Source organism: Mobula hypostoma, chromosome 2 (assembly GCF_963921235.1).
Source record: "Mobula hypostoma chromosome 2, sMobHyp1.1, whole genome shotgun sequence".
Classification (NCBI taxonomy): Eukaryota; Metazoa; Chordata; class Chondrichthyes; order Myliobatiformes; family Myliobatidae; genus Mobula; species Mobula hypostoma.
In genome coordinates this window covers 247,562,538-247,587,483 of record NC_086098.1, presented here as the reverse complement: position 1 = coordinate 247,587,483, position 24,946 = coordinate 247,562,538, and the positions used below count along the sequence as shown (strand labels likewise).

Genomic DNA, 24,946 nt, shown 5'->3' with positions numbered 1-24,946 from the left:
GGGTGGGGTGAGGGTGTTTGTCTGCGTAACATTCCAGTTCTATCACCACCCCGGCAGTGCATTCCACACAGCCACCACTGTGTGTAAAGAATCATGCTCTGACATTGCCCTTATACTATCCTCCAATACCTTAAATTTTTGCATTCTCCCATTAGCCGTTTCCACCCTGGAAAAACTCATTGGCTTTTCACTCTACCAATGCCTCTTAACATTTCACACACCTCCAAGAAGTCACTCCCCATTCTCCTTTTTCCAAAGTAAAAAGCCCCATCTCCTCAACCTTTGCTCAGAAGACATGCTCTTTAATCCAAGCAGTATCCTGGTAAATCTCCTCTGCATCCTCTCTAAAGCTTCCGCATCCTTCCTGAGTCAACCAGAACTGAACACAGTATTCCAAGAGTGTGGCTCATCAACCAGAACTGAATACAATACTCCAAGAGTGGTCCAAATGGAGATTTATAGAGTTGTAGCTCTTGAACTCAATCCCCCAACTTATAACAGCCAACACACCCTAAGCCTCTTAACCACTCTATCGACTTGCACGGCAACTTTTGAGGAATCTATGGATCCCTCTGTTGGGATGTGGGAGCAAACTAGAGCATCCGGATGTTTTGTAACTTGCAGAAGTTGAATCCCTACAAGGGAGAAGCTTTGCAAACAAATTCCTGTACTGCTCACGCTTTGGCAGAGGGTACAGCTAGGCTCATGGGCAGGGTTACAGGTTCTACGTCCCATTCCAACAGGTCGGTCTACAGCCTCTCTGCTGCCATCATGAGGCAACTCTCAGGCTGGAGGAGCAAAATTTCAAATTCCATCTGGGTATTTCAGTTCATTTATTATCAAAGAATGTGCAAACCATACAACCTTGAGATCCCCTTGCTCACAGGTAGCCATGAAACCCGAAAGAACCCAATTAAAGAAAAAGAATAAAACTAAAAAGACCAACACTTGATGTGCAAGAGAAAGGAAAAAAATACAAATCCTGCAAACAATCGAAGCAAACAGCAACCCAAACCAAAGCTGAGTCATTAGATCCCAACCCCAGAGCAGGCCCAAAGCCTCACTTATCAGTTCATTACTGGGCCTGGAGCACAGCAGCCAGGGCAGTGTTCATAGCCTCAGTGACATGGAGCTGACCATCGCAGAGAGCGAGCAAAATTGGCTCTCATCCCAAATGTCAGCCTATCTTTTTAGTCTATCTGGGCCGGCATTTAAATTGAACAATGGAACAGTGAAAGGCACTGTGACCCAGACAGAGCAGTAAAAATCGTGGGGAGCAAGCAAAATCTGCTCTCACCTCTGATCTGGGCCGGCATTTAAATCGTCTAAACAGTGCATTGAGCCTCACTCTAGGACCCAGGCAGCACCGCTGCGAAAGGCCCCAGGCCAGATCACACTGCCAGTGACTTGCTCCAGGCCTAGATATTGTCGCCTGGCCCAAATCCATTCTTAAGCTCTTCAAACCAGCTTGGTGCCTGGAGTGAACCAACCTCACACCCGAGCATCAAAATAGTATTTCCTCTGCTCAGGCCCCACCTTCTCCTTACGGTGCCCAGAGAAATCCAACCTTGCTCCCAGGCCCGTTGTACAGGCATTGAAAGCCCATCCCCCAAACTTGCCTCACCATCTCTCGCCCCTTCACTGATAATTTAACACGATTTACCTCAGAAAAGGTGTTTTAGTGATGTTTTTAGTTTGATTTCTTAGCTTTTTGACTAGCAGGAAGCTGTTGCACAGGTTGTGGCACCATCTTAACCAGAAGGCTCCAACCTGATGGTATGAATGTCGACCTCTCTAACTTACGGTAATTTCTCCTGTCCCCCCATCTCTCCATTTCCATTCCAACACTCCTCTTACCCCTTCTTTTCTCACCTGAAAAATCACCCCCCTCTAGTGCCCTTCCTCCTTCCCTTTCTCCCATGGTCCACTCTCCTTAACAGATGCTTTCTTCTTAGTTCTTTATCCCTTCCACGTCTCAGCCCCTAGCCTCATTTCATCCACCCCCAACCTGTTCCCCACCACCTGGTCTCAGCTAAAGCCTGCCAGCTTGTACCCCTCCCCTTCCACCCACATTTTTATTCTGGCTTCTTCCCCCCCGATCCCCCCACCCCCATTTTCGGTCCTGAAGGTCTCAGCCCGATATGTCGACTGTTTATTCCTCTCCACAGATGCTGCCTGACCTGCTGAGTTCTTCCAGCGTTTTGTGTTTGTTCAGCTTCTTCTGCTCGTTAACCCGCGGCATGGGAGAGGGTGAAGGCAGAGTGGGCAGAGTTTAAATAAAAGATTTATTTCTGAGAAACCACAGCATTGCTTTTGCACGCTGACCCCTCTCCTTTCCCCATTCCTCCAACTCCTGGTCCAAACCAAAGAAACTACAACTCAGCCTGAACAAAACAGATCACTGGCAGCTCTCCACCAGAGGAATTTCATCCCGTTGGTTCCGGGTCCACTCCAGGGTCAATGACGCTTCCGATCCGGACTTCGGCTTCTCCTGCGCCCACTCCTAGACATTGGAACAGAGAGGGGTAATAGATGTATCCTTATTGGGGAACTGGAGAGGGGTGGGAATTCAAGGAGGGTCAGAGGGAAGGGGCAATGGGGACAGAGGAGTTAGTGGAGAGACAACGGTGGACCTCTCCTTGGAAAGCTGTGGTGAGTAGGAAGGGGGAATGGTTGGGTCGGGGTGGGGGGGGGTGAAAGAGTTTATAGTGTCAGAAGGGGGGTGGGGTGGGATTCAGAGCAGGAGCAATGAGGGACACATCTTCCCAGGAAACTGGTGTCAGGAGTTAAGAGAGGGGGAAAAGGGAAGAGGGAATTGACGGAAGGGAGAGAGGGAGTCAGGAGGAATGGTGTGGGATTCAGACAAAGGATAATGGAAAATGGGTTGGGGGAGGGACATGGACGGAGAGACCACTTGCTAGAAAATTGGTCCAGCCCCCTCCCCTTCAGGTCACGCCCACCCTCCAACCGAGGCTCACCGTCTCTTGCTCCGGGGAGGCCCTCTGACGAAGCCCCAGTCTACACTGATGGGCTGTCCCGCGAGCTCAGAACCATTTAATCCCTCCATTGCTGCCTGGGCCTCCTTGTACGTCTCGTACTCCACCAGAGCGTAACCCTGGGGGTGGGATTGAGAGACACGAACTTCAGGACCATGGTACCACCTTGGCTCAAAGAAATCCCAGTCAATTTGTCTGGCATCACCCTCACCATCCCCCAACACATGCCTCCCCCCACAACACAAATCTCTAGAATCCAAAGCTCACCCCTTTCCTCCTTATCCCCACCCCACCCAACCACCCAATGCCAACCCTCCACTGTGACCCCCTCCAAACCTACCCACAAGCCAACAACATCTTTGGTTCCTCATCCCTCCCACCTCATGGCACTCTTGCCTTCACTCAACCACCTACTTTGCCCCAATCCCATCCTTTCAACCCTCCTCAGCACCCCCAACCACCTCCCATCCTGCACCCACCCACCCCTTCCCACTTCCATCCATCCCCATCCCACTTTGTTTGAGATCCACCTCCCTATTTCTTCCCCACATAATCCCACCCTCATCCCTGACTGCCCCTACATCCCAGTTCCAGCTCTTCACACCTCCTCCTACCATATCACCTCTCTCCCCTCACTGCTACTCTCCACTGCTCTCCAAAGCCCAACACACTGTCATTCCCCCTGCCCCCAACCTCCCCAAAGAGCCCGCTCCCGAGGGCACATGCCGAGACCATCTCCCACCTTCAGGTAGCCCGTCCGCCGGTCCAGGTTCAAGTGGAGATTCTTTATCTCGCCGTATTCCGCAAACTTGTCGTGGATGTCCTCCTCTGTTGCCTCCTCGTGGACACCAGTCACAAACAGGATCCAGCCTTCGACCGCTGTGTGGGTGGGGGGGAAACATCAGCTCCACATGCGCACCAGGCCTGATCGGCTCAGGCCCTTTGGCCCAACATGTCCCTGCTGACCGTGAATTAGCCATCTACACTAATCCCATTTACAGCCATATAGCCAAGATACCCATCTGATACAGTCCCATTTGTCCGCTACCCCTCCAAACTTTTCCTATCCGTGTCCCTGTCCATATCCCTCCAAACCTTTCCTATCCGTGTCCCTGTCCATATCCCTCTAAACCTTTCCTATCCGTGTACCTGTCCATATCCCTCTAAACCTTTCCTATCCGTGTCCCTGTCCATATCCCTCTAAACCTTTCCTATCCGTGTACCTGTCCATATCCCTCTAAACCTTTCCTATCCGTGTCCCTGTCCACGTATGTTTAAGTGTTGTAACTGTACCTGTCTGCAGCTTACAGAAAGACTGGATCAGCTGTGTCTTTTTAATTTTGTTTATATTTTATTTTAGCGGTAAAGCATGGAGTCAGTCCTTCTGGCGCCTTAACAGTAAGTTTCCCTGGAGCAAAGGAGGCTGAGGGGATAAATGACTTGTAGACATTTATCAAAATATGATGGGCATAGAGATAAGATGTTTGGTCACAGTTGTTTTCACAGGTTAGGAGGGTCGAAAACGGGAGGGCAGAGTTTTAAAGTGAGAGTTTGGAAGTTTGAAGGGGTATGTTTATAATACAGAGCATTGTTAGAACATGGAACAAGCTGCTAGGGGCAGGTACAATTACAATATTTGTAATGGATAAATTTATGGATGGAAGAGGTTTAGATACGACTCAAATGTAGACAACTAGAACTACCTCAGGTCAGCATGCACAAGATGGGCCAAAGGGCCACCTTCCAATTTCTGTAACTTCAAAATTTATGTCTGAATTTAGCCATCTCTCCCATGGGGAAAAGACTCCTGCTATGCACCTTATCTATCACACTCCTCACATTGTATACCCCCTACCCCCCACCCCCCAGACCTTCTCTGTAGTGACCCAGTCCCTGCTAACTGAACCATACCATCCCCTCCACTCCTTGTCTATCAGCCAGACGAGGAATCAGGTTTCTGTACTTACAGCGCTGGGGACCCGGCTCATCGCCATCCTGCTCCACAGAATCATAGTCCTCACGCAGCCTGGAGCGAGCGCCTTCCTCTGCACAGAAAGAGTCACACCGTTAATGGATCGCAGTCAGCATCCAAAACAAACACAAAGACAATGGCAGGCACGTACACTGTCACCCACAGCCCGGAGGCAGCAATATAAACAGTCATGAGCAACTGAGGCTCATATGCTCGGGGGTGGCGGGGGCATGAGAAGGATGGAAGAGGGCCAGAGGGGTGGAAAGGATATGGAATGTGTTGGGGTGGCATATTCAAAGGGAAGAAGGGAGGAAGAGGGGTGTTTGGGTGGGGGGGGGGGCGGCAGGAGAAAGAAAGCAGGAGGGTGATGTGATTCAGTCAGAGTGGGGACCCTGGACTCAATGCGACTCAGCAGACCTCAGTTGAGACTTCAAAAGATGAAAGATTAGTACTATTTGTCACTTGTGCATGGAAACATAGTGACATGCATCGTTTGCATCAAGGACCAACACAGTCAGAGGAGGCAGCCCAAAAGCGTCACCAGACGCCCTCAACTCACTAACCCTGACATGTACGTCTTCAGAATGTGGGAGGACACTGTGTTAGCTTTTCCAGTGAACAAAGTGGTCTGAAAGGGAGTGCAGGAACTGTAAGCCCGGAGAGTGAAAAGGCATAGGAGAGCGGAGGTTTAGGGTGAGAGGGAAAAGATTTAAATAGAAACTGAGGGGCAATTCATCTCACAGATTGAGGTGATATGGAACGGGCTGCCAAGAGAAGTTGAGGCAGGTACTTATTTTAGAAGCACTTGAATGAGTACGTGGAGGGAGCACAGATATAGACCGAATGCAGGAAAACAGGACTGGCTGGGTGGCACTGTGGTCAGAATGGACAGGTTGGGCCGAAGGGCCTGGATTCATGCTGCATTTTCTCTATGACTGTCACCCAATGAGATGCACGAGGCTGATGACGGTAGTTCAACTGTACAGGTTCGGGAGCCACGGTAACGCATCACCTAACACAACACCATCACAGCCCAGTGTGTCAGAGTGTGTACATTCCTCCCCGTGACCGAGTGGGTGACCCCCGGGTTCTTCACACACTTCAAAGGGACGCGTCTTTGTAAACTGTCCAGTCAGTAGGCGAGGGTTAATCGGGTGGGCTGGTCGGGCCAGAAGGGCCTGTTCTGCACTGTACCGACAATAAAAATTAAAATAATAAACCCCACTGGGACAGTTTGTAAAGCAGGATGTGGTTTGAATGGAGATAGCTGCCGTCCAGAAGGACATGCACGTGAAACACAAAATTAATATGGACACATCTATTAATAATAGCCAAGAGGACAAACAAGTCTATCGCAAGGGCACGTGGTCTGGCTACAATTTTACAGGACACTGATAAAGTGACACACACAGTTCTACATACAATACTGGTTTAAAAACTCAGTAGGTTGAGTAGCATCTGTTGAAGCAGAGGAAAGGTTGATGTTTCGGTTCTAGGCCCTGCATCACTCTTGTGTAAAATCCCTTTCTCTGCACAGATGCTGCTTGACCTGCTGTGTAGCTGCAGAATCCAGCACCTGCTGTTGCTGGTATCTCCATACCATTTTGGTCTCCTCACTGATGGACAGATATAAATGTATTAGGGATGGCTCTCTGGGTTAAATCTGTACTCAGGAAGCAGCTTTATGAGCAAGTTGGACTTACACCCTCCGGAATTAAAAAAAAATTTACATTGTTCTCTGTATTAATGTTTATAAGATTCCGTGGAGGCCTTTACAGGGTGAACACAAGGAGAATGTTTCCTCTTAAAGTGTACAGTGTATTGGCCTTCATCAATTATGGAATTGAATTTAGGAGCCGAGAGGTAATGTTACAGCTATATAGGACCCTGGTCAGACCCGATGTGGAGTACTGTGCTCAGTTCTGATCGCCTCACTACAGGAAGGATGTGGAAACCATAGAAAGGGTGCAGAAGAGATTTACAAGGATGTTGCCTGGGTTGGGGAGCATGTCTTATGAAAACAGGTTGAGTGAACTTGGCCTTTTCTTTTTGGAGTGACGGAGGATGAGAGGTGACCTGATAGAGGTGTATAGGAAGATGAGAGGCATTGATCGTGTGGATAGTCAGAGGCTTTTTCCCAGGTCTGAAATGGTTGCCACAAGAGGGCACAGGTTTAAGGTGCTGGGGAGTAGGTACAGAGGAGATGTCAGGGGTAAGTTGTTTTTTTTTAAACACGCAGAGAGTTGTGAGTGTGTGGAATGGGCTGCTGGCGACGATGGTGGAGGTGGATACAATAGGGTCTTTTAAGAGACTTTTGGATGGGTACATGGAGCTTAGTAAAATAGAGGGCTATGGGTAACCCTAGGTAATTTCTCATTTCTAACCCTAGGTAATGTTCAGCAGAACTTTGTGGGCCGAAGGGCCTGTATTGTACTGTAGGTTTTCTATGTTTCTAAAGATAAAGGAAAGATTAGCTTATTTGTCACATGTAAATTGAAACAGTTAAATGTTGTCACTGTCACAGGAAAGCAACATCCATTATCAAGAACCTGCACAACACAGGTCATGTTCTCTTCTCACTGCCACCATCAGATAAAAGGTACAGGATCCTCCGGACTCACACCACCAAGTTTACCAATAACTATCAGGCTCTTGAATCAGTGGGGATAACTTCACTCGCCCATCACTGTTCCCACAATCTATAGACTCACTTTCAAGAATGCTTCATCTCACTTCCTTATTATTTATTATTACTATTATTTTTGTCTTTTACACATTGGTTGTTTGTCCGTCCCTTGGGTGCGGTCTTTCATTGATTATTGGATTTACTGTGTATGCCCTCAAGAAAACAAATCTCAGGGTTGTAAGTGCTGCCATACGCGTAGCTTGACAGCAGATGAACAAGCACAAAGGTACCTGCAGGTATCTCTCCAATCCACACAAACCTGTGACTTGGAGGCACACTGGCCGTTGCTACGGGTCTACATGGGGACTGCCGTCCCGACAGCACTGTGGGACCAGCTTCCCCACAAGAACTGCAGCCATTCAGGGAGTCTTAGCGCTACCCTCTTCTGAGTAGCTAGTCACGGGCACAGTAGGTAAAGTCCCCGCCTCACAGCGCCAGAGACCTGGGGTCATTCTCAACCTCCGGCACTCACGTGAGGCGTCCGTGCATTCTCCCTGTGTCTGTGTCGATTTCTCCCAGATGCTCCAATTTACAATTGGTTGTAAACTGCTTCCTGGGGTGAGGGGTGAGAGGTGGTCAGCACAGATGTTGGGCCAAAGGGCCTGTTTTCCAGTGCAGCAGTGAATTTTACAGGAGCACCGTTGAGAACATTCTGACAAGCTGCATCTCCATAGCCAAGCATCGGGCCGAAGTCCCTGCAAAGGACTGACAGCAGCTCAGAGGATCACAGGGTCTCCCCACCATCCATCGAGGACACTGATCAGGAGCGCTGCTTACGCAGGGCCTTTAGTATTCTCAATGACCCCACCCATCCGTCCAGCATCTTCTTTGACTTCTACCATCAGGCAGGAGAATGCCAAAACACAAAAACAGGAACGGTCAGGATGGGAACAGTTTCTTCCCTCAGGCCATTCGGCTTCTAAACTCCCTACCACAACGCATTCAAAGTGTCACTGGTCAATCTGCTCTGTACCCTACAATATTTAATGTAAGCATTTTACTTACTTTGTGTAATTCACTTGCAGATTTTCTTAGTCATAAGTTACTGTGTTATGTACTGTGCTTTACACCCTGGATCGGAGAAACTGTGTCTCCTTCGACAGTATACAGTTAAATGACAATAAACTTGATTTGAAAAAAAAATTTGTTGGGACCATCACACAGACAGCAAAGAACACAGGAGGAACCCACTACTCACCCGATCCAAAGCCCCGACCCTTCCTCTTCTTCGCCTTCTCCTTCAGTTTGTGGATGCTTTCTGTGGGGGGAGAATGCAAGCACCTTAAGTACACGCAGACATGAGGGAGAATGGGGCAACAGCAAGAGTGTATGTGGTTTCATCAAAATGACAATTAACTTCTATAGTCATAGTCATACTTTATTGATCCCGGGGCAAATTGGTTTCCTATCAGGTTGCCCCTCAGCTTCGACGATTCAGAGAGAACAATCCAGGTCTGTCCAGGAAGAATGTTTCTCCCGAGGATAGAAATGTCAAATACTGAAAGACGTGCATTCAGGTGGGGAAGGGATAAACTCAGAGGTCAAGCTTACCAAGTGCCTGCAATAGGTGCCTGGAACAGGCTCCAGGATTGGTGCAGAGAGGAGATACCAGCTGCTTAAGAAGCTGTTAATGAGACATATGCAGGGCATGAAGGGATTAACAAACAAGGAGAGTCAATGAATGTTTTTCTAGTCCTGACGAAGGGTCTCGGCCCGAAACGTCGACTGTACCTCTTCCTAGAGATGCTGCCTGGTTGCTGGTGAACGCAGCAGGCTTTGTGTGTTGGTTGAATGTTTTTTTATGTAGATTTTCCAAAGGTGACAAGGAGCCACATGAGGCTGTTAAAGACGACAGGAACCCATCACTTTCGGCTCATACACGGTGGATCAAATGGCCTGTTCCTGAGCTGTACTGTTGTGTTTAAAATTAAAACCTGTAAGGTAAAATAATACAGGGTGGTGGAGGGAGGAAGGGGAGTGTGCGGGGACAGATGACCCCGGGATCTGCTGTGCAACTCTTTCTACAGACCTTGTCCTGGTAACATCACCGGACTTTGTCGGATGCAGGGGCTGAGCTTCGGGGGAAAGGAGGGTAGGAGAGGTTAGCGAAAGGGGTAGGGAGGAGTCCCTCACCGTCACCCTCATCGTCCATGGCGAAATCCTCGCCGCCCGCCTCATGAAGATCCAGTACGTCCGCCATCTTCCCGCCGCCCAGCGCTCCGGTAGCGACAACCCAGCGTCACTTCCGCCCAGCCCAGCGCAGGCGCAGAGCCGGACCACCGCGGGCGGGGCGGGGCGGGGCTTCGGGGGAGGCGGGGCCATGATGGAGGGGGCGGGGCTTCAGGGAAGAGGCGAGACCGACGTGTGCGCTAAAACAGAGTGAAGGGAAAGTTTGTCATCGTTGCCATGGCAAGGAGTGTAAATGCCACAAAAATCGGCATCGGGAAGGGGCATGGCATGTATTACAGACATAGGTTAACGTAAACAACACTCTCAAAATGCTGGAGGAACTCAGCAGGCCAGGCAGCATCTATGGGGGGGAAAACAAAGAGTAGACAGTCGACGTTTCGGGCCTAAACCCTTCTGCAGGACAGGAGAAAAAAAGATGAGAAGTCATAGTGAGGAGGAGGGGAGGAAGAAGTACAAGTGGTAAGTGATAGGTGGAGGAGTGAAGTAAAGAGCTGGGAAGTTGATTGGTGAAAGAGATACAGGGCTGGAGAAGGGGGAGAGGATAAAAGACCACGGCTATGGAAGAAAGGGAAGGGGGAGCAGCACCAGAGGGAGGGGATGGGCAGGTAAGGAGATAAGGTGAGAGAGGGAATGGGGAATCGTGAAGTGGAGGGACCATTACTGGAAGTTTGAGAAATCGATGTTCATGCCAACAGGTTGGAGGCTACCCAGATGAAATATAAGGCGTTGTTCCTCCAGTCTGAGTGTGGCCTCATCGCGACAGTGGAGGAGGCCGTGGATTGACATGTCAGTATGGGAATGGGAAGTAGAACTGAAATGCGTGCCCACTGGGAGATCCCGCTTTTTCTGGCGGGTGGCGTGTAGGGGCTCGGCAAATCAGTCTCCCAATCTACGTCGGGTCTCACGGATATACAGGAGGCCACAACGGGAGCACCGGACATAGACTGGCTCCCGCAGCCGCACCTCCTTAACTTTCCCACCTTTCACTCGCAGCTTCTTACTTCATGCCCCTTCCCCCACCCGTCACCTTCTGTCCCTGTACTCCTCCCCCACCCTTCTTATTCCGGCTTCTTCCCACTTTCTGTCCTGTCCTGACGAGGGGACCCAGCCCGAAATGCAGACAGTTTATTCGTTTTCACAGAAGCTGTCTGACCGCCAGCATTTTGCGTGTGTTTCATTGATCTCTCCTCTCTAGTCCAAACTCTTTAAAAAAAAACAGGTATGAATCCTTAATTTATTCACAGGCCAAAGCATAATTCTGGATAAAAAGGAGACATTTAGTGTGAGGAACTGGTTGTTGGTGCATACGTCTGCCGGAGGAACCGAGTGGTTGAGCAGCACCTGCTGGTGCAATACACTGTCGATATCTCAGGTTGGGGATGAGAGTGGGGAGGGGAGAGTTCCACATTCCTATCCCTTCCGCCAGTGCTGTTCCTCCGGCAGATCCAGAGTCAAGTTGAAGTTTATTGCCATGGGCACACACGGCGTGAAAATGCCATGAAAGTTAGCTGTCTGTAGCAGCAGCACAGTACATTACAAACATAAGTTACCACAACTTACACCACACAAAAAAAATACAGAACACTAGTGCAGGAGAGAGAAAATTAATTACAGGTAGTTCCAGTCTCTAAAAATATAGAATCTAGAACAGAACAGTACAACAGGGGACAGGCCATTCAGCCCATTATGCACTGATTTTGATGGACTCCTCCTGTGTATCCCTCCACTCCCCTCACATTCATGCATCTATCTAAAGGCCTCTTAAACTCTACCCACAGCCTGCCACGGTACCCCACACAATCCAGTCACCTGCAGCTCTCCATGTAAAAATCTTGCCCCTCATGTCGCCTTTAAACCTGCCCTCTCTAGTCTTAAAAGCATGTCCGACATTTCGATCCGGGGGTAAAAGACTCTGAATGGACACTGTCTATGCCTCTCGTAATTTAAAAACCTCTGTCAGGTCTGCAATGCTCAGTCTCCCATCAGTTCTACAATGGTAGAACAACCCAAGTATTTTCTCTTGGTACAGGAGTATCAACTCTCGAAATAAGTATGAGACTTACTTAGAAGGTGTGCACTTTTTTAAAAAGATTACTTTGGCCTGTAAACAATAAATGGATTTCAAACCATTGAGTTTAAGAGCCATGAAGTAATGTTACAGCTATACAAGATCTTGGTCAGACCCCACTAGAAGTATCATGTTCAGTTCTGGTCACCTCATTACATGATGGATGTGGATACTATAGAGAGAGTGCAGAGGAGATTTACAAGGATGTTGTCTGGATTGGGAGCATGCCTTATGAGAATAGATTGAGTGAACTTGGCCTTTTCTCCTCGGAGCGACAGAGGATGAGAGGTGACCTGATACAGGAAGCATTGATCATGTGGATAGCCAGGGCTGAAATGGCTAATACAAGTGGGAATAGTTTTAAGGTGCAAACACGAGGAAATCTGCAGATGCTGGAAATTCAAGCAACACACATCAAAGTTGCTAGTGAACGCAGCAGGCCAGGCAGCATCTCTAGGAAGAGGTACAGTCGACGTTTCGGGCCGAACGTCGACTGTACCCCTTCCTAGAGATGCTGCCTGGCCTCCTGCGTTCGCCAGCAACTTTGATGTGTGTTGCATAGTTTTAAGGTGCTTGTAAATAGATACCGAGGGGATGTCAGAGGCAAGTTTTCCACACAGGGAGTGGTGGGTGTGTAGAATGCACTGCCAGCAATAGTGGTGAAGGCGCATACAACAGGGTCTTTTAAGAGACTCTTAAATAGGTGCATGGAGCTCAGAAAAATAGAGGGCTCTGCTTTAGGGAAATTCTAGGCAGTATCTAGAGTAGGTTACATGATCGGCACAATGTTGTGGGCTGAAGATAGTCATAGTCATAGTTTATTGATCCCGGGGGAAATTGGTTTTCATTACAGTTGCACCATAAATAATTAAATAGTAATAAAACCATAAATAGTTAAATAGTAATATGTAAATTATGCCAGGAAATAAGTCCAGGACCAGCCTATTGGCTTCGGGTGTCTGACCCTCCAAGGGAGGAGTTGTGAAGTTTGATGGCCACAGGCAGGAATGACTTCCTATGAGGCTCTGTGTTGCATCTCGGTGGAATGAGTCTCTGGCTGAATGTACTCCTGTGCCCACCCAGTACATTATGTAGTGGATGGGAGACATTGTCCAAGATGGCATGCAACTTGGACAGCATCCAAGAGCATGTAATGTGCTGCAAATGTCTATCTCCCATGTTCTAAAGTAACATTAAATATAATTGCTCATGTCGCTAGGCTGTTGTTATTTTTTTTTTTAAATCCTCCGTTGTTCTGTTTACAGGCCGAAACAGATTTTTAAAAAATGCACTCTTTCGGAATAAGTGTATAAGAAAGGGTTGGCCCGTACGGGGATCGAACCCGCGACCTTGGCGTTATTAGCACCACGCTCTAACCAACTGAGCTAACCGGCCGGCCCGAGCACTCGGCCCTGCCGCTGCGCCCCCAGAAGAGAGAGTTGCTACGCGGCTTCCTGCGGCTGGCGGCTTGATTCGGGCCGGGCGGAAAACGCTGCCTGTGTGTGGCTGCGATGGCCGAGTGGTTAAGGCGTTGGACTCGAAATCCAATGGGGTTTCCCCGCGCAGGTTCGAACCCTGCTCGCAGCGACTCGCCAGAAATCATTTTCTCAGCAGCTCTCTTAAATTTATTTTATTTGCGCGATCTAGCAGAGAGAAATGCCTTTCGGAATCGGCAGCAGGTTTAATATCACTAGCATATGTCGTGAAATATCAATTCAACATTTCAATTATTTCAACAAGTTCATTATATTGCACCCAACTAGCACGATCTTACAGAGGAAATGCATTTTAATTCAGATGGTGCAAAATACATCATTTATAGATCCTGGACTTATTTCCTGGCATAGTTTACATATTACTATTTAACTATTTATGGTTTTATTACTATTTAATTATTTATGGTGCAACTGTAACGTAAACCAATTTCCCCCGCCATCAATAAACTATGACTATTATATAGCATCCAGTTTACACGACCTCCTTGCAGCGAGGAATGCTTTGCAATTCAGACGGGAAACCTGTAGCCCATTAAGCGTTTGCAAAAAAATGCGAAAACAAACTTCTCAGTTAGATCGGGAAATAAACTGCTCAGCGGATCAGGCCGCGTCTGCGACGGTTAACACTCTACGACGTAAATCTAAATGTTCCCTTTATTGTTCTGATTTAAGCCCTTTTTCAAAGCGGGAAGTTCCATCCAACGATGCGTTTGCTGTATTAGAAAATTTAGTTGTAGGTTAGATATAATCCCTACGCTTGTCTTCATCCGAGTTAGTTAAAAGTGGAGTTGCTAAACCACAGGGAGAAACATTCCTGGGTTCCGCGAGCAAAAGAACCGGACTGGCCCGTACGGGGATCGAACCCGCGACCTTGGCGTTATTAGCACCACGCTCTAACCAACTGAGCTAACCGGCCGCCTTGGCACCATCTTTGCCGATACATTCTATAAGTTGACTTGTGTTACTTTCTATCTGAAACCGGTCACCAGGAATAGTCATTATGGAATGAATTAGTCCTGTAGCACAGGTCCAGGTCGACACTGAATGCAGAAATCGAAGACAGCCAAGCTGCAGGGACGATAGAGAAATGAACTCACTTGCCAACATTCAAAAAAAGCAAACCCCAAGTATTGCGTATGCAGAGACAGGGGTGTTACCTGTACGACACAATCAAAGACATAGAACCATAAAACATAGGAGCAGAATTAGGCCATTCGGCCCATCGGGTCTGCTCCGCCATTCCACCATGGCTGATTTATTTTCCCTTTCATTCTCCATCCTTCTCCCCGTAACCTTTGACTCCCTGACTAATCAAGAACTGGTGCAGCTCCGGTTTAAATATACCCAATAACTTCCTCATAGTCGAGTTTAGGGTTATATGTGCAGGCACGAGGGCACTGAAAAATCTTGCAGCAGCCTCTCTGGCAAATAGTATGATATAAGCAGCATTAACAAAAAAAAACAAATGAAGTATAAACTATCACATTTTTACAAGAAATAATACAATTAGAACAAAAAAAAAGAAAGTGCGTTGTAGTGCAAAGTGGTCACAGTATGTTTGCACCGAGATGGTGATTAGGGTTGTGCCGGTTGGTTCAAGAACCGAACGGTTGAAGGGAAGAAGCTGTTCCTGAACCTGGTGGGGTGGGACTTCAGGCTTCTGTACCTCCTGCCCGATGGGAGCTAAGAGAAGATGGCCTAGCCCCTTCCGGCATCTCACTTCATCCACCTTTGCTTACCTGGTCTCACCTATCACCACGTACGACTGCCTCTCCATCGGTGTTATCTGACCTGCTGGGTTCCTCCAGCTTTGGATTCATGACCAACACACCTCTGCAGGTTCCTAATACGTGTAATTGTACACTCAGTGGCCACTTTATTAGGTGCACCTGTACTCTCTGCTCGTTAATGCAAATATCGTTAATGCAAATATCTAATTAGCCAGTCACTTGGCAGCATCTCTCAATGCATGAAAACATTAGAATTGGGAGGAAATGTGATCTAAGTGACTTTGACCACTATTGGTGCCAGATGGGGTGGTTTGAATATCACAGAAACTGCTGATCTCCTGGGAGTTTCACGCCCAACGCGCTCTAGAGTTTACAGAGAATGTTGCAAAGAATTTTTTTAAAAAGACCATCCAGTGAGAGGCAGTTCTGTGGGAAAATATATTGTGGGGACAATAAAGAAGAATTGGGCTTAGGGGGATAATAAATCAGCCATGATGGAATGGTTGAGCACAATTGATGGGCTGAATGGCCTGATGTCCTATGTCTTGTATTCCAAGAGCCCGAGAATGTGGTAGCACCGCTGGGAAGGAATGTGAGAGAGGTGATTGGCTCAGCAGTGGGGAAGGAATGTGAGAGAGGTGATTGGTTCAGCAGTGGGGAAGGAATGTGAGAGAGGTGATTGGCTCAGCAGTGGGGAAGGAATGTGAGAGAGGTGATTGGTTCAGCGGTGGGGAAGAAATGTGAGAGAGGTGATTGGCTCAGCAGTGGGGAAGGAATGTGAGAGAGGTGATTGGTTCAGCGGTGGGGAAGGAATGTGAGAGAGGTGATTGGTTCAGCGGTGGGGAAGGAATGTGAGAGAGGTGATTGGTTCAGCAGTGGGGAAGGAATGTGAGAGAGGTGATTGGTTCAGCGGTGGGGAAGGAATGTGAGAGAGGTGATTGGTTCAGCGGTGGGGAAGGAATGTGAGAGAGGTGATTGGTTCAGCAGTGGGGAAGGAATGTGAGAGAGGTGATTGGTTCAGCGGTGGGGAAGGAATGTGAGAGAGGTGATTGGTTCAGCAGTGGGGAAGGAATGTGAGAGAGGTGATTGGCTCAGCGGTGGGGAAGGAATGTGAGAGAGGTGATTGGTTCAGCAGTGGGGAAGGAATGTGAGAGAGGTGATTGGTTCAGCAGTGGGGAAGGAATGTGAGAGAGGTGATTGGCTCAGCGGTGGGGAAGGAATGTGAGAGAGGTGATTGGTTCAGCAGTGGGGAAGGAATGTGAGAGAGGTGATTGGTTCAGCGGTGGGGAAGGAATGTGAGAGAGGTGATTGGTTCAGCGGTGGGGAAGGAATGTGAGAGAGGTGATTGGTTCAGCAGTGGGGAAGGACTGAGAGAGAGATGATTGGTTCAGCGGTGGGGAAGGAATGTGAGAGAGGTGATTGGTTCAGCAGTGGGGAAGGAATGTGAGAGAGGTGATTGGCTCAGCGGTGGGGAAGGAATGTGAGAGAGGTGATTGGTTCAGCGGTGGGGAAGGAATGTGAGAGAGGTGATTGGTTCAGCAGTGGGGAAGGAATGTGAGAGAGGTGATTGGCTCAGCAGTGGGGAAGGAATGTGAGAGAGGTGATTGGCTCAGCGGTGGGGAAGGAATGTGAGAGAGGTGATTGGCTCAGCGGTGGGGAAGGAATGTGAGAGAGGTGATTGGCTCAGCGGTGGGGAAGGAATGTGAGAGAGGTGATTGGTTCAGCAGTGGGGAAGGAATGTGAGAGAGGTGATTGGTTCAGCGGTGGGGAAGGAATGTGAGAGAGGTGATTGGCTCAGCGGTGGGGAAGGAATGTGAGAGAGGTGATTGGTTCAGCAGTGGGGAAGGAATGTGAGAGAGGTGATTGGTTCAGCGGTGGGGAAGGAATGTGAGAGAGGTGATTGGCTCAGCGGTGGGGAAGGAATGTGAGAGAGGTGATTGGTTCAGCAGTGGGGAAGGAATGTGAGAGAGGTGATTGGCTCAGCGGTGGGGAAGGAATGTGAGAGAGGTGATTGGCTCAGCGGTGGGGAAGGAATGTGAGAGAGGTGATTGGTTCAGCAGTGGGGAAGGAATGTGAGAGAGGTGATTGGCTCAGCAGTGGGGAAGGAATGTGAGAGAGGTGATTGGTTCAGCAGTGGGGAAGGAATGTGAGAGAGGTGATTGGCTCAGCAGTGGGGAAGGAATGTGAGAGAGGTGATTGGTTCAGCGGTGGGGAAGGAATGTGAGAGAGGTGATTGGCTCAGCAGTGGGGAAGGAATGTGAGAGAGGTGATTGGTTCAGCAGTGGGGAAGGAATGTGAGAGAGGTGATTGGCTCAGCAGTGGGGAAGGAATGTGAGAGAGGTGATTGGCTCAGCGGTGGGGAAGGAATGTGAGAGAGGTGATTGGTTCAGCAGTGGGGAAGGAATGTGAGAGAGGTGATTGGCTCAGCGGTGGGGAAGGAATGTGAGAGAGGTGATTGGTTCAGCAGTGGGGAAGGAATGTGAGAGAGGTGATTGGTTCAGCGGTGGGGAAGGAATGTGAGAGAGGTGATTGGCTCAGCGGTGGGGAAGGAATGTGAGAGAGGTGATTGGCTCAGCGGTGGGGAAGGAATGTGAGAGAGGTGATTGGTTCAGCGGTGGGGAAGGAATGTGAGAGAGGTGATTGGCTCAGCGGTGGGGAAGGAATGTGAGAGAGGTGATTGGTTCAGCGGTGGGGAAGGAATGTGAGAGAGGTGATTGGTTCAGCGGTGGGGAAGGAATGTGAGAGAGGTGATTGGTTCAGCGGTGGGGAAGGAATGTGAGAGAGGTGATTGGTTCAGCGGTGGGGAAGGAATGTGAGAGAGGTGATTGGTCAGGTGATGTGAGAGAGGTGATTGGTCAGCGGTGGGGAAGGAATGTGAGAGAGGTGATTGGTTCAGCGGTGGGGAAGGAATGTGAGAGAGGTGATTGGTTCAGCGGTGGGGAAGGAATGTGAGAGAGGTGATTGGTTCAGCGGTGGGGAAGGAATGTGAGAGAGGTGATTGGTTCAGCGGTGGGGAAGGAATGTGAGAGAGGTGATTGGCTCAGCGGTGGGGAAGGAATGTGAGAGAGGTGATTGGTTCAGCGGTGGGGAAGGAATGTGAGAGAGGTGATTGGTTCAGCGGTGGGGAAGGAATGTGAGAGAGGTGATTGGTTCAGCGGTGGGGAAGGAATGTGAGAGAGGTGATTGGCTCAGCGGTGGGGAAGGAATGTGAGAGAGGTGATTGGTTCAGCGGTGGGGAAGGAATGTGAGAGAGGTGATTGGCTCAGCGGTGGGGAAGGAATGTGAGAGAGGTGATTGGCTCAGCGGTGGGGAAGGAATGTGAGAGAGGTGATTGGTTCAGCGGTGGGGAAGGAATGTGAGAGAGGTGATTGGCTCAGCGGTGGGGAAGGAATGTGAGAGAGGTGATTGGTTCAGCGGTGGGGAAGGAATGTGAGAGAGGTGATTGGTTCAGCGGTGGGGAAGGAATGTGAGAGAGGTGATTGGCTCAGCGGTGGGGAAGGAATGTGAGAGAGGTGATTGGCTCAGCGGTGGGGAAGGAATGTGAGAGAGGTGATTGGCTCAGCGGTGGGGAAGGAATGTGAGAGAGGTGATTGGTTCAGCGGTGGGGAAGGAATGTGAGAGAGGTGATTGGCTCAGCGGTGGGGAAGGAATGTGAGAGAGGTGATTGGTTCAGCGGTGGGGAAGGAATGTGAGAGAGGTGATTGGCTCAGCGGTGGGGAAGGAATGTGAGAGAGGTGATTGGTTCAGCGGTGGGGAAGGAATGTGAGAGAGGTGATTGGCTCAGCGGTGGGGAAGGAATGTGAGAGAGGTGATTGGTTCAGCAGTGGGGAAGGAATGTGAGAGAGGTGATTGGTTCAGCGGTGGGGAAGGAATGTGAGAGAGGTGATTGGTTCAGCGGTGGGGAAGGAATGTGAGAGAGGTGATTGGCTCAGCGGTGGGGAAGGAATGTGAGAGAGGTGATTGGCTCAGCGGTGGGGAAGGAATGTGAGAGAGGTGATTGGCTCAGCGGTGGGGAAGGAATGTGAGAGAGGTGATTGGTTCAGCAGTGGGGAAGGAATGTGAGAGAGGTGATTGGCTCAGCGGTGGGGAAGGAATGTGAGAGAGGTGATTGGTTCAGCAGTGGGGAAGGAATGTGAGAGAGGTGATTGGCTCAGCAGTGGGGAAGGAATGTGAGAGAGGTGATTGGCTCAGCGGTGGGGAAGGAATGTGAGAGAGGTGATTGGCTCAGCGGTGGGGAAGGAATGTGAGAGAGGTGATTGGCTCAGCGGTGGGGAAGGAATGTGAGAGAGGTGATTGGCTCAGCGGTGGGGAAGGAATGTGAGAGAGGTGATTGGTTCAGCAGTGGGGAAGGAATGTGAGAGAGGTGATTGGCTCAGCAGTGGGGAAGGAATGTGAGAGAGGTGATTGGCTCAGCGGTGGGGAAGGAATGTGAGAGAGGTTACTGTTTCTGAGTTTAGTTGTCAGGCCCCTGTAGCTCCCCCCAGACAACAGAAGAGAGAGAAGGCAGTGTTCAGAGTGGCAGGAATCCTTGACCTTCCTGAGACAACACACCATGCAGGTAACTTGCTGATTTGGTAAATTAGTTTGTTATTGTCAGGTGCAGTGAGAATCTTTGCTTCAAAGATTGAAAGTGTATTTATTATTGGTGTATGTATGTAGTATGCAGCCCTGATGTCTGTCTCCCTATGGCCAGGCACAAAACAAAGAGAACCACAGAACCCATTCAAAGAAACACTCAACACACACAAAACAATCATATTGCGCAAATGGCAAAAATGAGCAAAAAACACACAATATAAAACATCAAACCAGAATGGAACGTTCGGTTCAGTTGAATCCAGTGCTGACCGCAGGCCGCAGAGTCAGTCTGCCCTGATCAAAGTTACACAAAAGGAGCAGGCAGCCAGAAACTAGAGATACATCTGAGCAACACACACAGAACGCCGCAGGGACTCAGCAGGCCAGGCAGCATCTGTGGAAAAGAGTACGGTCGACATTTCGGGCCGAGACCCTTCAGCAGGATGGGTCACATCATAACATGAATGCATCCATACACATCACATCAGTACTTCAGAAAAATAATAGCAGAATGCAGAATAGACTGTGACAGTTACAGAGAGAGTGCAGTGCAGACAGAGAATAAGGTGCGAGGGTCACGACGAGGTAGATTGTGAGGTCTAAGGAGCTGGTCAATGATTAGCAGGGTAGAAGCTGTAGGTGCTTTAAGGCCTATATATGTTCTGCCTGGTGGGAGGGGGGAGAAGAAGAACATCTCGGGGTGCGTGGGGTGTGTGGGGTCTCTGACTCTGCTGGCTGCCTTAACGAGGCAGCAAGAAGTGTAGGTGGAGTTTCTGTGATGTGCTGAGCTGTGTTCACAACTCTCTGTAATGCCTCGCGGTCACGGGCAGAGCCACTGCCGTTCCACGTTGAGATGAACCCGGTCAGGATACTTCCTGCAGCACATCTTTTGAAGTCTGAGAGAATCCTCGTGGACAGGTCGCATCTGCTCAGGCACCTGAGAAAGTGAACACACTGATGAGCCTCATTAATCGCCACAGCAGTGATAGTCACAGGGAGAGACCGACCAGGAAGCTTGTAGTTACGGGGAGAGACTCACAGAGAGTGTTATACTTACAAGGAGACTGACAGGGAAGGTTATAGTATATATTGCCCTGAGAAATATATCCCACCACAGTCCCAGAAAGTCAAGGCCCAAATATCAGACCTGTGGTTTGCAAGTCCTGGGGTCTAGGCCCAAAGGTCAAACCCGCAAATGGAGAGTTCTGGGGCAAAGTCCGAAGTTGGAGCCTTGAGCAAGGACTGGAAGGCTGGAGGCAGACTGTCGTGGGCTGGAGGCCTGGCTGTGGGCGGGTGGGTGGGAGTATGAAACGTTTTGCTGTGTTTGCTGTCAATAGTGTGCTTCTGATAAATATCGTAAGCATGCTATGTAGGGACGCCAACACGAGGAAATATGCAGATGCTGGAATTTCAAGCTACACACATCAAATTTGCTGGTGAATGCAGCAGGCCAGGCAGCATCTCTAGGAAGAGGGACACTCGACGTTTTGGGCTGAGACCCTTTGTCAGGACTAACTGAAAGAAGAGTTAGTAAGAGATTTGAAAGTGGGAGGGGGAGGGGGAGATCCGAAATGATAGGAGAAGACAGGAGGGGGAGGAATGGAGCCAAGAGCTGGACAGGTGATTGGCAAAAGGGATACAAGAGGATCATGGGACAGGAGGCTTGGGGACATCCAGCTCTTGGCTCTGTCCCTCCCCCTCCTGTCTTCTCCTATCATTTCGGATCTCCCCCTCCCCCTCCCACTTTCAAATCTCTTACTAACTCTTCTTTCAGTTAGTCCTGACAAAGGGTCTCGGCCTGAAAGGTCGACTGTACCTCTTCTTAGAGATGCTGCCTGGCCTGCTGCGTTCACCAGCAACTTTGATGTGTGTTGCTTGAATTTCCAGCATCTGCAGAATTCCTCGTGTTTGCATTTCAGTGTCTGCTGTGATAAATAAAATAATCTGGGAATGTGTGCTCAGGACAATAATCTTGAACTGTTGAACGTTTAACGTCATGCTTTTAATTCCCTGCGTTCACCAGCAACTTTGATGTGCGTTGCTCGGGAAGTTTTAGCAGTTTTATGTTTACTGATTTGTGAAAAATTCCGGAGCGGTTGCAATAAAACAATGACGGTGTTGAGGTGGAAATCTCCTGGCAATTTCTTCGAACCGCTCCGGGATTAATGGTCCGAACTCTTGTTTTAACGGGAAATTCTTCGGAGTAAGAAAAGCAGTTGGCCCGTACGGGGATCGAACCCGCGACCTTGGCGTTATTAGCACCACGCTCTAACCAACTGAGCTAACCGGCCGCTTTGCTGTAGAGCTGGGGGACGCCAGATGTTACACAACAACTCTGCATAGCTACATATTTCAGAGTCATACTTAGAATTAAGTTTAATATCACGGGCATTCGTCGGAAAATTTTGTTACATTATAATAAAACTGCGATTACAGTAAATTATATATATATATCTTCGGTTGTCCATCAAAATCTGATGACGACGTCAACTCCTTTAACAGTGAGATCTTTGATGACTACACAGTCCTATCCTGGACCCACAAGCTCTATTGCAGGTGGGACATGTATATGTGGTGGTGGTGACAACCATGGCTGCATTTCTCCTGGCTCTCTTCTGCTGTCTTCTGGTTGTTCTTTCCATCTCCAGAATACGAACCCCATCCCTACACAGCTGTCGCCAAGTGGTACGGTCAGCAGAAACCTCCTCCAGGTCCTCGGGTCTGATCTTGCACTTCCTTAAAGCATTCTTCATCTGATCCTTATAGCACTTCTTCAGCCCTCCAGCTGAGCGTCGACCATGATGTAGCTGGCCGTATAACACTCTGCAGGGTAGCCCACATGGGGGCATTCTTATCCCGTGCCCCAGCCACTGCAGCTGACGCTGGGTGATCATGGCCTCAATACTCCTGCGGTTGGTCTTTACAAGTATTTCAGTGTGAGGCACCCGCTCACTCCAGGTAATTCCCAGGATGCGCTGGAGGCAGCTTATGTGGAAGGGCTCCAAGGACTTGATGTGACGGCTGTAGGTTACCCAAGCTTCACAGCTATAAAGGAGGGTGGTGACACAGACCGCTTGGTATACGGCGACCTTTGTGGAGGGACGAATAAAGTGAAACTAAATAAATAGTGCAAAAATTAGTGAGGGGGTTTTAATGTCCACTCAGAAATCTGATGGCAGAGGAGAAGATGTTCCCGAATTATTGAGTGTCAGAATTATTCAGGCTCCTTTACCTCCTCCCTGATGGTAGCAATGGGAAGAGGGCATGTCCTGGGTGATGGGATCGCCGCCGCTTGGAGATCTTTTCTTTGAGTGCCTCTGCCCCGGAGCGGGGGGTGCTGCTGCTCTACATAGACACCGTGGGACGACCCGGCGAGACGCCTGCTCCGGCCGCACTGCGCCCAGTCTGCCGACTCGCCGGCATCAACCACCGCACGTTCGGCGGCCTCGCCAGCCGCGATCTTCTCCGGCTTGGATCTGGGGAAGGGGTGAAAATCCGGCGCCTCCGCGGCACGTCCTTCTACCGGCTGGACAGCTTCGCCTGGATGGGAATTACACTGTGCACCTTCATCAAAGATCAAGGATATCTTCTAGAAGCGGTGTCTCACGAAGGCGGCATCCATCACTTGCCATCTGGGACGTGACCGCTTCTCGTTACTCCCGCTCCTTGACGATCTTCTGGGTACGTTGTAGGCCCGTACTCCAGATGGAGCCGATTAAATTTACAACCTTCTGCAGCTTCTTTCGGTCCTGTGCAGTAGCCCCCCCATACCAGACAGTGATGCAGCCCGTCAGAATGCTCTCCATGGTACATCTATTGAAGTTCTTAAGTGTATTTGTTGACATACCAAATCTCTTCAAACTCCTAATGTAGCCGCTGTCTTGCCTTCTTTAAAGCTGCATCGATATGTTGGGACAACGTTAGGTCCTCAGAGATCTTGACACCCAGGAACTTGAAACTGCTCACTCTCTCCACTTCTGATCCCTCTATGAGGATTGGCATGTGTTCCTTTGTCTTACTCTTCCTGAAGTCCACACTCAGCTCTTTCGTCTTACTGACGTTGAGTGCCAGGTTGTTGCTGTGACACCACTCCACTAGCTGGCATATCTCACTCCTGTACGCCCTCTCGTCACCATCTGAGATTCTACCAACAATGGTTGTATTATCAGCAAATTTATAGATGGTAATTGAGCTATGCCTAGCCACACAGTCATGGGTATAGAGAGAGTGGAGCAGTGGGCTACACACACACCCCTGAGGTGCACCAGTGTGGATTGTCAGCTAGGAAGAGATATTATCACCAATCAGCTCAGATTGTGGTCTTCCAGTTAGGAAGTCGAGGATCCAATTGCAGAGGGAGGTACAGAGGCCCAGGTTCTGTAACTTCTCAACTTCTCAATCAGGATTGTGGGAATGATGGTATTAAATGCTGAGCTATAGTCGATGAACAGCATCCTGGCGTAGGTGTTTGTGTTGTCCAGGTGGTCTAAAGCCGTGTGAAGAGTCATGGAGATTGTGTCTGCCGTTGACCTATTGTAACAATGGGCAAACTGCATTGGGTCCAGGTCCTGGCTGAGGCAGGAGTTCAGTCTAGCCATGACCAACCTCTGAAAGCATTTCATCACCGTAGATGTGAGAGCTACCGAGAAATAGTCATTAAAGCAGCCCACATTATTCTTCTTAGGCACTGCTATAATTGTTGCCTTTTTGAAACAAGTGGGAACTTCTGCCTGTAGTAATGAGAGGTTGAAAATGTCCTTGAATACTCTTGCTAGTTGGTTGCCACAGGTTTTCAGAGCCTTACCAGGTACTCCATCGGGTCCTGCCGCCTTGTGAGGGTTCACCCTCTTTAAGGACAGACTCGGCATAACATCTAAAACTTTGACAAGCCCCTATAGATGTGTTGTGTGTTTACTGACTGGCTGTATCATGTCCTGGTATGGAAACACCAAAGCCCTTGAAGGGAAAGTCCAACAAAAGGTTATGGATACGGCCCAGTCCATCAAGGGTAAAGACCCCCCCCCCACCACCACCACTGAGCACATCCACATGAGATGCTGTCACAGGAAAACCTGGTTACCGTGCTCCAGTCCTTGATCTCGTTACGACAGATCGGACAGAAATGACAATGGACAGTGTGAGTGTGTTTCCAAAAGGTGAAGGAAATGGTGATAACAGACACTGTACTCACACATTATGATCCACACCATCCAGTGAAACTTGCCTGTGA

The 24,946-nt window shown here is 49.2% G+C and overlaps 1 protein-coding gene and 4 non-coding genes across 5 annotated transcripts; 1 reads left to right on the top strand and 4 right to left on the bottom strand.

The window, feature by feature from the left end:
- Window positions 1-2,124: 2,124 nt before the first annotated feature.
- On the bottom strand, window positions 2,125-9,925 carry rbm8a (RNA binding motif protein 8A). Its single transcript, XM_063032715.1, has 6 exons — window positions 9,788-9,925; window positions 8,853-8,912; window positions 4,964-5,041; window positions 3,739-3,875; window positions 2,979-3,115; window positions 2,125-2,503 (listed from the first exon to the last, which is right to left on the bottom strand). The coding sequence occupies exons 1-6, from the start codon at window positions 9,852-9,854 to the stop codon at window positions 2,458-2,460; spliced, it is 525 nt and encodes a 174-aa protein (XP_062888785.1). The 5' UTR covers window positions 9,855-9,925; the 3' UTR covers window positions 2,125-2,457.
- A 3,308-nt stretch (window positions 9,926-13,233) lies between these two features.
- On the bottom strand, window positions 13,234-13,307 carry trnai-aau (transfer RNA isoleucine (anticodon AAU)). The gene has a single exon. It is a non-coding gene; the product is annotated as a tRNA-Ile (tRNA).
- Window positions 13,308-13,417: 110 nt separating this feature from the next.
- trnas-cga (transfer RNA serine (anticodon CGA)) lies at window positions 13,418-13,499 on the top strand. Its single transcript has one exon. It is a non-coding gene; the product is annotated as a tRNA-Ser (tRNA).
- Window positions 13,500-14,250: 751 nt separating this feature from the next.
- On the bottom strand, window positions 14,251-14,324 carry trnai-aau (transfer RNA isoleucine (anticodon AAU)). Its single transcript has one exon. It is a non-coding gene; the product is annotated as a tRNA-Ile (tRNA).
- Window positions 14,325-21,933: 7,609 nt separating this feature from the next.
- Window positions 21,934-22,007, bottom strand: trnai-aau (transfer RNA isoleucine (anticodon AAU)). The gene has a single exon. It is a non-coding gene; the product is annotated as a tRNA-Ile (tRNA).
- Between the last annotated feature and the right edge of the window lie 2,939 nt (window positions 22,008-24,946).